The sequence below is a fragment of the Semicossyphus pulcher genome, unplaced genomic scaffold (genome assembly GCF_022749685.1).
Source record: "Semicossyphus pulcher isolate SPU_LCO1_2020_fin unplaced genomic scaffold, fSemPul1.0.p SCAF_17, whole genome shotgun sequence".
In the NCBI taxonomy this organism is placed as follows: Eukaryota; Metazoa; Chordata; class Actinopteri; order Labriformes; family Labridae; genus Semicossyphus; species Semicossyphus pulcher.
In genome coordinates, this window is record NW_027211681.1 from 28,740,467 (window position 1) to 28,752,249 (window position 11,783).

At 43.8% G+C, this 11,783-nt stretch overlaps 1 protein-coding gene across 4 annotated transcripts in view; it reads left to right on the plus strand.

The window, feature by feature from the left end:
• The window catches only part of mark1 (MAP/microtubule affinity-regulating kinase 1), a 147,448-nt gene that overhangs the window by 3,308 nt on the left and 132,357 nt on the right, over positions 1-11,783 (plus strand). For all 4 annotated transcript variants that reach the window (XR_011308443.1, XR_011308442.1, XR_011308441.1 and 1 more), the window contains exons 2-17: positions 843-1,046; positions 2,981-3,034; positions 4,043-4,091; positions 4,618-4,683; positions 4,861-4,931; positions 6,501-6,557; positions 6,704-6,838; positions 7,302-7,403; positions 8,297-8,416; positions 8,901-9,000; positions 9,623-9,735; positions 9,897-10,038; positions 10,128-10,261; positions 11,110-11,195; positions 11,274-11,423; positions 11,508-11,768. Coding sequence is in view for 1 of the 4 variants with exons in the window: in XM_069665584.1 (XP_069521685.1) it covers positions 843-1,046; positions 2,981-3,034; positions 4,043-4,091; positions 4,618-4,683; positions 4,861-4,931; positions 6,501-6,557; positions 6,704-6,838; positions 7,302-7,403; positions 8,297-8,416; positions 8,901-9,000; positions 9,623-9,735; positions 9,897-10,038; positions 10,128-10,261; positions 11,110-11,195; positions 11,274-11,423; positions 11,508-11,768 (1,844 nt within the window). In the remaining 3 variants the exon portion in view is untranslated. The remainder of the gene's footprint in view (positions 1-842; positions 1,047-2,980; positions 3,035-4,042; positions 4,092-4,617; positions 4,684-4,860; positions 4,932-6,500; positions 6,558-6,703; positions 6,839-7,301; positions 7,404-8,296; positions 8,417-8,900; positions 9,001-9,622; positions 9,736-9,896; positions 10,039-10,127; positions 10,262-11,109; positions 11,196-11,273; positions 11,424-11,507; positions 11,769-11,783) is intronic.

Here is an 11,783-nt window from a genome sequence, read left to right on the forward strand (position 1 = left end):
CAACATGACAGAAAGGATCCCTACAGAGATAGACCTTTTAGTTACAGAGGAAGATGATTGTTTTAACCACACACAGACGTTACATCGCTCTCTGCACACACACCAGACTCCATTCAGAAAAACACTGATTTAAGCTCACAGGACACAGGAGCTGCTGCTGCTTCGGTGGGTTGATTTGTTTTTGTTGATGCTTGCTTCACAAATATTCTGTTGGATCGAGGCAGAGGCAGAGCAGCAGCTCCTGTGTTCTCTGAGGTAAACTTACTGTTTTTGTCAATGGAGTCTGGCAGCTTTGAAGAGAGCGATGTAACGTCTGTTTCTGGTTTCAAAAAGCATCTTTCTCACAAGTGAACGAAGTGCTGAGGATTGTCCTAATTGAAATAGGTTCTTGCTCTGCTTATTGAGCCCAAACAGCAGCTGATTTTATTAAGATCCTGCTCTTATGTTCTTCCACTGTAGGCAAGGGTGCCATGAAAAGAAGAACACATGCTTGTTAATATGGTCCTAAACACTAACTGTCAGGGAGTTTTCTGGGCTTGTAAACAGCAGATTTAGTTTTCAAGAGTTAGTTTATCAACTTCGTACCACAAGACAGCCCTGTAATGGCTGTTAATTGTTTTTACTGCATAGGAAACACAGTATCATCTGCATACGTACGGATTCTGCACTTTGATAGCTGTGTTTAAAGGTCCTTGCAGAACAGTATAGGTCCGAGTTTGCTTCCCTGTGGCACTCCATATCCGCATTGGTCAAGCCTGTACAGTAAAGATGCTGAATCTTTCTAACCAGTTAAATAATCTAAATGTTCCTTATTAATCCATTTATGCGTCTGTCTCTTCCAGCCTAAGGCCTCTGAAGGCCTCCCGGACCCGCCTGCCCCACCCACCAAATCAGCGAGCCGTCACAGTCTGCCGCCATGTCGCAACTCAGTGACGTCCTCTGCAGACGAACAGCCGCACGTCGGAAACTACCGCCTGCTGAAGACCATCGGGAAGGGAAACTTCGCCAAAGTCAAACTGGCTCGACACACTCTGACCGGCCGAGAGGTGAGAACAAGTCTTCCTTCTCTACGTGACCACACGACACACTGCTTTAGATTCAGTCTGCTTCAGATTCCTCTGTGTCCGTCCAGAACAACCGTCCAGAAATCAAGTTACAGATCTGAGAAACAAGCTGCCTCTTGTTTCTTGTCAAGTCGATCTAAAACAGAAATTCTAGTCGATTGAGCATTTATTCTTTTTGCTACAGAAAGACAAGACTTCTGCTATTTGTGTCAGGAAGTTGTACGTTTGTAGATCATGTCATTAGATTATGTACCGCGCGTGTTAACAGGATGAAAACGTGTGGGCGCCAGATGGCAGAAATGTGGCTGCAGAATGTCATTGCTATGTTTCAGTTGATCTGATGTGTGACTTCTTTTAACAAATCACGTGTCCTTTCGAATAAATTATTCCTTTCTTTAATAAATGTTTTTTTCATACATTTTTAGTGACTTTTTTGGAATGATTGTCTTTTTAAAAAAAAAATGTATTGCATCTTTTTTGATAAAGGATTTGATTTCATGAATTTCTTTTCTTTTCTCTTTTCTTTAAACACATTATTTTAAATCACGTGTTTTTGAATTCATCACCTTTTTTGTACATTTAACTTCCTTTTTGGATTTAGTGTCTCTGTTGCTTCACTTTATTTTTACAAGAATCTTTTTTTAATAAATCACGTGACTTGTTTTACCATTTAGGGTTTTTCAGTAATGGTTTCTTTTTGAATTAATAACTTGTCTTTTTTAATAAATCACGTCATTTTCTGAGTAAACGACTCGACTTTTTCACAATATTTGTGTTTATTTGAATATTTGAGTCTTTTTTTAACACATTAGAGGTTTGTCTTTTTCGATTAATTGGTGTTTTTAGTAAATTATGTGACTGAATTATTGAGTTTTTAAAAAATAATTTAGTCTCTTTTTGAATTTAAAACTTGTCTTTATTAATAAATCCTGTGTATTTGAATAAATCATGTTTTGTTAATACGTACAGTAGTGACTTTTTGTCATTTTGAATGAATTATCGTCTTTTTAAAAAATCACGTGACTTTTCTGTACATATATTTCCTTTTTTAAATAAGCGTCTCTTTCTGTGGATTTAGTTTCTTTTTGAATTGATGACTTGTTTTTTTTCTAAGTGAATCACGTGACTTTGTGCTCCAGCCTCAGGCTCTCTGTCCTCGGGGTCGTTGAGGTTAAATCTGTTGAAACGTAAAATCTTGCCGCTGCTTCAGGATCAATAATTGATGCAGCTGACGTCAGACGCTCTGAGCTGATTGGACAGAAGATAAAAAACTGTGTGTGTGTGTGTGTGTGTGTGTGACGTTTTCCTTTTATTTTAAGACTCATGATCCGAGGAGAAGAAGTCGGAGCCGTCCAATCGGCTGCTTAGTTTCTCTCAGGAGTTAGACACAGAGGAGGCGAGGATGAGGAGGCGTCCAGCTCCTGGACCAGCTGACTTCCTGTTTGAACGTCTCTGCTGCGCTCCATCTGAACCTCATTGATCATCTTTAAAGCTTTTTTTGGACTCGAGCCTGAATAAAACTCTCTGCTGTTATAATCCTGCTGACTCACTGGTTGCCTGTAAACATCTGCAGTCGTTTCTGACTGCAAAAGTATTTCTTTATTTGGAAGATCAATTCATTTCTGTTTCAGAAACGTAGAAATCTTCAGGAGAAAGCAAAACGACGCGTATAGATCTGTCTGATACAGCCACAGTGATCTGATGTGTTGTAAGTGTCCACAACAGCAGAGGCGTTGCACTGATGTTGCACGGGAACACTCAATTAGCTTTCACTCCGTATCGGTGCGAGGCGTTGGGTATCGAGGTGTCTGCATAGACGTCCTTTTAAAATAAGAAATAAAAGTCACATAAAGAGTCGGGAAGAAAACGTTTAAACACTGTTTACACCATGTGTTCTGTGTTTTGTCCTCCTGCAGGTCGCCGTCAAGATTATCGACAAAACGCAGCTGAACCCCACCAGCCTGCAGAAGGTACGCCCACACTTCTGACCTCTGACCTTTGACCCCTGCCTGTCCAATGTTTTCAGAAGTCAAGTACACTTACCGAACACTTTCGTCTGAGCTCCAGGAGGATCTGATTTAATGTTTTAACCTTCGACACTTCACAGCACACGCGCCACGGTTACTGTAGGTCACAGAGGAAACACTCGATGGCAACGAGAACAAACAGGAAGTAAATGAAGTGGTGTGTGTGTGTGTGTGTGTGTGTGTGCGCGTGTGAGAGTGTGCGTGTGTGTGTGTCTGAGTTTTGAAAGAAGAACTAAACCTGCAGGTCCTTCCTCTAGAAAAGCGGATCTGTACCCATCCTGACCAGAACACTCCTCCTGTTTACATTTATCTGTTGGCGCTGATTCAGCCCCTTCTCCTGGACACACGGTTGACCTCTTTGTTCTGTTTCAGAGGTTGGCTAACAGGGTTGTCTGTCTGTCCAGAACTGTTAAATGGTTTAAAAGCTGTTGGAACGTTGGGATGCAAAATGTTCAAGTTTCTGGTCTCACTTTTTAAAAATGGTGTCCCACAAGGCTAAACACGTCTCGACGTGAGAAACGGGGGTATCTGTAGGTCTGATGTGGATCAGGGGAACAGTAGAGCCACTTGATTTCTGTGAAATACGCACAGATTTTGCCGTTTCACACTGCGAGGAAGAGGAGGGAAATTAAAACGCCAGTAGCATGGCTAGCACCAGCTAGCGAGAGGTTGATCTACAAGTCACTCAAACTGTTATGTCGCTAACTTGGTTAGCTTCACCATCGCTAATTACTCTACAACTTAGTGAGGTATATCATAATCAAATCTGGTGCAAGGTTCAGGTAACGTGAGAAAACGAACTGGTCATGTGTGCTAATGTGTGAAACATACCTTCATGTGAAGTGAAACATCAGCTAGCAGAGAGACTCGACGCCCTCAGTGTTCTGATGGAGCTCTGTGATGCAGCCGAATGTGCTCAGCGCCTCACTCAGACTCTGTTCGTCTCTGCAGCTCTTCAGGGAGGTCAGTGTGATGAAGATCCTCAACCACCCAAACATCGGTGAGTCTACTCCTACTGCCCTTTCTTTTACTCCTTCTTCTCTCCCTCCTTCTTCTCCTTCTTCTTTTCTTTCTTCTCTTCTTCTGCTACTCTTTCTCCTCTTCCTCCTAACCCTTCTTCTCCCTTTCCTTCTTCTAATCCTCCTCTTCTTCCTCCATTCTCTGCTTCCTCCTGTTCTTACTCTTTCTCTCCTCCTCCTCCTCCTCCTCCTTCACCTTTTCCTCGTCACCCCTCTTCTTCTCCTCTTCTTACTCTTTTCTCTGATTCTCCTGATCTTCTTCTTTCTCTTTCTTCTCCTCCTTTTACTACTCCTCTTCTTCCTCACCTTTATTTTCCTTTTCCTCTTTCTTCTCCTTCTTCTTCTAATCCTCATCCTTCTCCTCTCCCTCCTGTCATTCTTCTTCTAACCATTCTCCTCCTCTTCTTCCTACTGCTTCTTCTTCTCCCTCTCCTCTTCTTCCTCCTGTCTCTGCTTCTCCTCCTCCTCCACCTCCTTACAGTTACATCTTTTCCGTGTTGTTTTCAGTGAAGCTGTTCGAGGTGATTGAGACGGAGAAAACTCTGTACCTGGTGATGGAGTACGCCAGCGGAGGTAAGACCTGCTCACCTGTCTGTCTACCTGTCTGTCCAGAGTTGTTATGTTTCCATTAGTGATGATTGAGTGAAAGAAATCTTAATAATAAAGTCATCCACAGATATTGTTTCCTGGATAAAGGTGTGACACGTCTGCTGACCTGTCTGTCTGCCTACCTGTCTGTCTGTGTTTCAGGTGAAGTCTTTGACTACCTGGTCGCTCACGGACGAATGAAGGAGAAGGAGGCCAGAGCCAAGTTTCGCCAGGTGAGATTATCTGTCACATGTGACACTATCTGATCCTCGGTATCCCATAATGCTCTCTGTCCTGGTCAGGTGGTTAACGATGCATTCAGGTGCTCTCTGTCGTTTATTCTTCATCGGTTAATTTTATTGTCTTTATTTGATGGCGATAGTAGGGGGGAGTGATGTAAGAACGCTTTCTGGTTGGGTTTGAACAGGTACATGCAGGTAAGTGGTTGGTGTCCCTGCACCTGGCTGATGTCGGCCATATTTGTTTTGCTGCAAGGCACGCCTCAACTCCTCCTTGTTTCCCAAAATAATTTAAAAAGGATTAAGGTATAGAATAACTCCGCTGATATTTACAACAACAATCCTTCGTGCAGTGCAGTGTCGTGTTAGCGAGTATTTAAACATTCTAAAGTTCAACTAAATACTCAAGCTTCAAATGCACTTAGGTGTCAGGTGTGTCAGGTGTGCCGGGCTCATCCTCCATGTAGAGAGCAGACCATGACGCCCCGGTGTTAGAATAATTCAGCCTGCATTACTGTAATGAAACACATCAGTTTTATTATGGTCCATTAGCGTAGCAGCTAACAAACGGTGGCCAACAGACGCTGCTGCTGCTGGAGACACGTGTTCCCTTCTGTCCTGGCGTCTGTCTGTTTACTTCTTGTATATTTAAACGTTAGCTCGAACACTTTGGTCCAGGCTGAAATATTTGATCCCATATGATCTTTTATGGTGACCTGCCAAACGACTGCAGATGAACATTAGCTCTAAGCTAACTCTGGTACAGTGCATGAAATGGAAACATGTATGTTTAATGTTGCACATGGTAAAATAAATAAATAAAATGGATAAATAAGAAGCTCCGTACAGACATTAAAGGCACCCAGACTAGCAGCTTGCTAACTGTGTGCTAACATTAGATTTAGCATGTTAGCATCTGGATGTTTACATGCTAGCCGATCAGAAGTGCAGTGGTAACACCAAGCAATTATGTTAATAATGCCAAAGTTATGGCTAACATTAGCATGTTGACTTGTAACCGTGCTAGGTATTAAGTGGATAAAGCTAACTGTAAACATGTCAACGAGCTCCTTTATTATTCTTCATGTTCAGAGATGTTTTTTTGTTCATGTAGACGTCTGTAGTGTTTTGATAAAGATCAACATCCTAAATCTGCACAAAACATTGAACCAGCTAAGCTCCACAGGATGCTAACGGTCCGTCTGACAGCTAGCTGCTAGCATCAAGGATTCACATCACGACTCCTTAAAGAAACAGCAAGTCTACATCATAGTTAATTAACCTTTGATGTGAATTTACTCCACTCAGTGTCTCACAGTCGCTTAATTATATTGTGAGTCCACAGCTGAGCCTCAAACAGAGTCTTAGATTGTCCTAAAAAGGCCACCGTACCGTAGATAAACCCCTTAGATTACGTGTAACAACAGTAGCCTTTCTCTTGAGGCACCTTTTAGGAAAAACTCTTATTGCAACCAAATGTTAAGAAAGTACAAACAAAAGAGTCTGTGTGTCTTGAATCCACAGTTTCTAATGATTCTTCTTCTGTCGCCGTGTTCCTGTCAGATCGTGTCAGCAGTGGAGTACTGTCATCAGAAGAGGATTGTTCACAGAGACCTCAAGGTACAAACTTTTTCTTTACAGTCAAAAGAACAAAAACTAAATATGTTTCACGATGAAGCGTGTGATGTGTGAGCGGACTGCGTTTTGAAAGTGACAGTTTGAGCTGTCACTTGTGTTAAAATCAAACAAATCTCTGTGTCTCTCAGGCAGAGAACCTGCTGCTGGACGCCGACATGAACATTAAGATAGCCGACTTTGGCTTCAGTAACGAGTTCACGCTGGGCAGTAAGCTCGACACGTTCTGCGGATCTCCTCCTTACGCTGCTCCTGAGCTCTTCCAGGTGAATAATTAGTAACTATCATCAATTTCATAAGAAAAATATGTTTTTGTTGCTGTAAGTGTTTTTATGATTGTATACGGAGGCAAAGGCCTGAATAATGACACTAGTATATATTCATCAGGTTTTATTGTGAAGATGGGGAAAGCAAACTTTAACATACAGCTCACCCACGCTCCTTGAATTAGACTGCATTAACTGTGGTTTTTGTATTCTGTGTTTTATTTTTTAAAGCACAAAAAGACAAATTGAATGTGTAATAAAGGAAGTGATTTAAAGTTGTTTTAGGGAATAATGTAATAAAGTATTGAAACTGCAGAGGCTGAGCACGGTAAAGTCGAGCACTGGGTCAGATTAAATATTCAACGTTAAACTCTGCCTTGTTCTGCAGGTAGCTTTCAGTAAAGTGTGTTACTGTGTGTTAAAGCAGCAGGCTGCTGGGTAATGTAGTTCTGTAACCCTGCAGGGGAAGAAGTACGACGGGCCGGAGGTGGACGTCTGGAGTCTGGGCGTGATTCTGTACACGCTGGTCAGCGGCTCGCTGCCTTTTGACGGACAGAACCTGAAGGTCAGAGCGAGAGACAAGGCAACACAAACACCTGCAGTCATGTCACAAAGAATATGAGAAGGTCCTCCTGCTCCATCATGAGCTGTTTAACTCGTCACAAATTAAAGCTGTTAGATTTCATCCCACACTGTTATTAAAGAGCTAATGTTTAGTAGCAAACAAGCTAATGTTTATGTTCTGGCATAAGTGAGCTCAGTTTGCTCATGAGATGTTAAACACTAGTTAGCTTACTAGATAATAAACTGCTCATCTCACTAGCCCATTAGCACCAGTTAGTTCACTAGCTAATAACAATCACTAGCTAATAGACACTAGTTAACTCACTAGCCTATTAACACTTGTTAGCTCTCTAGCTAAAACATTAGCGCACTAGCTAAACACTCTTTTAGCGCTGTAGTTATTAAACCCAAGTTAACTTACTAGCTAATAATGCCTCTAGAACACTAGTGCTAGTTAGCTCACTAGCTATTAAACACTAGTTAGAACATTAGCTATGAAAATGTGTTAGCTAACAGCTCCAAAACACTACTTAGCTCATTTGTTTTACACGCTAGTTAGCTTACTAGCCAGCTAACTAGCTAATTAACACAAGATAGCTTAGTTGCTTATAAACGCAGTTAGCTCACTTGTTTTTAGATACGAGCCCAGTAACTAGCTAACACCAATTAGCTGTCCTGCTGTTAAACACTTTTTTGATCAGTAGCTGATAAAAACTATTAAGCTTACAAGCTATAAGCTAACTAGCTCAGACACCAGTTAGCTTACTTGCTAATATACTGCAGAATGTTATTGGTTATGTTATATGTTATACAGGTCAGGACACACCACCAGCTAACATAATAAAGACATGTCATTGTGTGTGTGTGTGTGTGTGTGTGTGTGTGTGTGTGTAGGAGCTGAGGGAGCGTGTTCTCAGAGGAAAGTACCGGATCCCTTTCTACATGTCGACAGACTGTGAGAACCTGCTGAAGAAGCTGCTGGTCCTCAACCCGGGCAAACGAGGCAGCCTGCAGGTAAGACCACAACCAGGGACTCGAGCCAACAACCTGAAACATTTAACACTCAACACTTCCTGGAGATGTTTCACAATAAAAGCCTTTGAGTGGTGTTCAGATGGAAGGTGTTTTACTGTGAAGCAGCTGTACAAAGTGTTTGTGTTTCATTAACAGGTAATTAAACAGCACACCATTAAAAGAACAGGTCAGAGAGAAGAGAGGATTTAATAAAGCTTTAATAAAGACAGTGTGTAACTTTCTTTGCTGACATCACTCCCCTACAGCTGGTACTTTGACTGACGCTCAGAGCCATTTCCTCATAATGTAATAAAACTCTGATGCACAGGACGTTAAAGCAGAGGAAGCTCTGTCTTTACTCAGATCGGTCGAGCGTTATCGGATAGATACAGACTGTGTTTGGTGTCGTGCATGTCTGATTAAATTAAGACTCTGAATGTTCAAATTTAAAAGTTAATGTTGCTTTTATTCGTCTGTTTCTCAGCAAGTCATGAAGGATCGATGGATGAACGTCGGCTATGAGGAGAAGGAGCTGAAATCATACAACGAACCCGAACAAGACTTCAGTGACCTCAAACGCATTGGTCAGACACACAAACACACACGCCCATGATTATTTTGGTATATTTGAACATCGTATGTGGAAATAGCTGATTATCCAGATCTCAGGTTGTTATTCTAAGTGTGTGACAACATGACAGAAAGGATCCCTACAGAGATAGACCTTTTTGTTACAGAGGAAGATGATTGTTTTAACCACACACAGACGTTACATCGCTCTCTGCACACACACCAGACTCCATTCAGAAAAACAGTATTTTTTTACTCCACAGAACATGTGAGTTACTGGTGTACTGCTGCCTTGATTGGTTAGTCCCTTTTATAATGCGACTTTGGAATTTTTAATGGTTAGTTTGGATCCAACACAATGTTTATGGAACACAGAATAACACAAAAACAAAAGACTGAGGCAGCAGTCGACCAGCAACAGCTCCTGTGTTGTGTGAGGTAAATGACTCTTTTTGTCAGTGGGGTCTGGTGGCTTTAAAGAGAGCCATGTCACGGCTGTTTCTGGTTTCAAAAAGCGACTTAATCTTGAAGAAAAAGCTCTGTCTCTGTAGTCTCACAGAGCTGTCGGTTGTGCAAGTCTTTAGCTCTGCACCAACCAAAGCTCACTCAGTGTTTGTGTGTTTTCTGTCCACTCAGAGCTGATGGGGACGATGGGCTTCCCTCAGGAGGAAGTGAAGAAGGCGCTCGAGGGTCAGAAATACAACGAGGTGACAGCGGTATACCTGCTGCTGGGGAGGAAACCTGCTGAGGTACGTTAAGTGAAAGCCTCTAATCTACTTTTATATTGTTAGCCTAGCTTAGCACAAACACTGGAAGCAGAGGGAAACAGCTAGCCAACTCCGTCAAAGGAGAAAACTCCAAACTGATTTCCTGGCCTGTTAAGAGCCTCTGTTCTGACTCTCTCCACCAGTTTGGAGGCAGTGACTCTCTGTCCAGCAGTAACCTGGGTCAAAGGTCACGACCAAGCAGCGACCTCAACGGCTCCAGTCAGTCCCCCGCCCACTCTCGTAACACATCGACCAATCAGAAGCAGCGCCGTTTCAGCGACCATGGTGAGTCTCTGATCAAACAGGAAGTGCAGTCTCATTTCCCTGTTGTGAATTAAATAGATGGTTAAGTCGTTGTTTGTGCTCTGTCTCAGTGGCGCCCTCTATCCCCCCGCCTGTCTCCTACACCAAGCGTGGTCATGCCAGCAGCGTGGAGAGCGACAGGAAGGAGGAGCCGGCCTCACCTGTGGGAGCTCCAGACCGCAGGAGGTCAGCCACAGCCTCAGGGGTGAGAGGATTCAGAGTCTGGTCTAAACCAGGACCTGATGCAGACCCTGGGTGTAAACCAGGGTCAAAGGTCAAGCTTCATGTTGAGCTTCAGCGCCCTCTGCTGTTCTGATCCTGATCACACTGTGAATATGGCCTTGGTTCAATAACTCAAGATGTCATTGTTTTTGCAACAGAGTTCAGGGTTCAGTCTGACTTAGATGAGATTCTCCTGAAGTTGCATCAGAACTGATCAAACCAAACTCCATTCAAAAAACAGTCATTTTAAAGTCGTGTTCTCGTCGTCTCACTGACAGACCTGACAGAGCATGAGCTCAGCCTCTTTACTAACCTGCCTCCTGATGTAGTTCTCTCAGCATCCTCTCAGCCTGTTTGTTGTCATTAAATCTCAGTAACATGTTTGTTGTGGCTTCATAGCACTGTAGTGAGACAGATCTCAGCCCATGTGTGACTTGCTAGACACAGTGAAACTGTCACTCTGCAGAGACAGATGGACAGGCGCTCCACAGCTGAAACAGGACACCGGTAGTTGGTGTCCATCAGAGAAATCCTGGTACTGATCCGAGCTAACAGCTCATCACACTGGGCACTGGTCAGAGTTCATCAGACACAGGTCAGGAGGAGGAGGGAGGTTAACCAGCTGTGAGAGAGGACAGGTGATGAGCACAGACAGGATGGGGTTTGTTTTTCAGACAAATCTGGAAGGACAAAGATTCAAGTGTTTAACCAACATGAGTAAACACAAATGAACCTGTGGTCACCGTGTGCTGGTTCACATTGTGTTGTAATGAACACTGCAGCCTCTGGGGGGCGTTAGCAGCACTTGTAATAAATCTGTCTGTGTTTCAGAGCATAACTCGCCGGAACACGTATGTAAACGACAGGTCGAGTGCTGAACGCCACTCGGCTGCTGTTCACAACGGGAAGGACAGCAGGTGAGTGGAATTCTGGGAGTTTTTATCCATTGATTCCTGTTAATCTCCAAATTAACAACTTATTTGTCTCTGTTTCAGTCTGCCTGAGGTACCTGCAGCATCCCCCTCCCCGTCACCGGGGGCAACCGTGTCCTCCACACGCCCCCGTCATGTAAAGTCCATGTCAGCGTCGGGACATCCCATGAAGTCCAGCCTGCCGCCCATCGACGACAACGCAGAGTATCAGAGGTGATTCTAATTATTCTAAAGTCTCCAGGTATCAGTGAAACATTTTTCACCATGACATCATCATCCTCCCCCCTCCTCCCTCAGCTCCCCCCAGCAGCCCCCGTCCTCTCCTTCAGCCTTCAGCGTCACCAGCAGCAGCACCACGCCGGACCGGACCCGCTTCCCCCGCGGCTCCTCCAGCCGCTCAACCTTCCACGGCGCTCAGCTCCGAGACCGCCGACCCGCCACCTACAACGGCCCGCCCGCTTCTCCCAGCCTGTCGCAGCACGCCGCCTCGCTGGCCTCGCCCCGCCGCGGGACCTCCACCTCCCTCATCGGAAAGATCACCTCCAAGTTTGTACGCAGGTAAGTGAGAGCAAG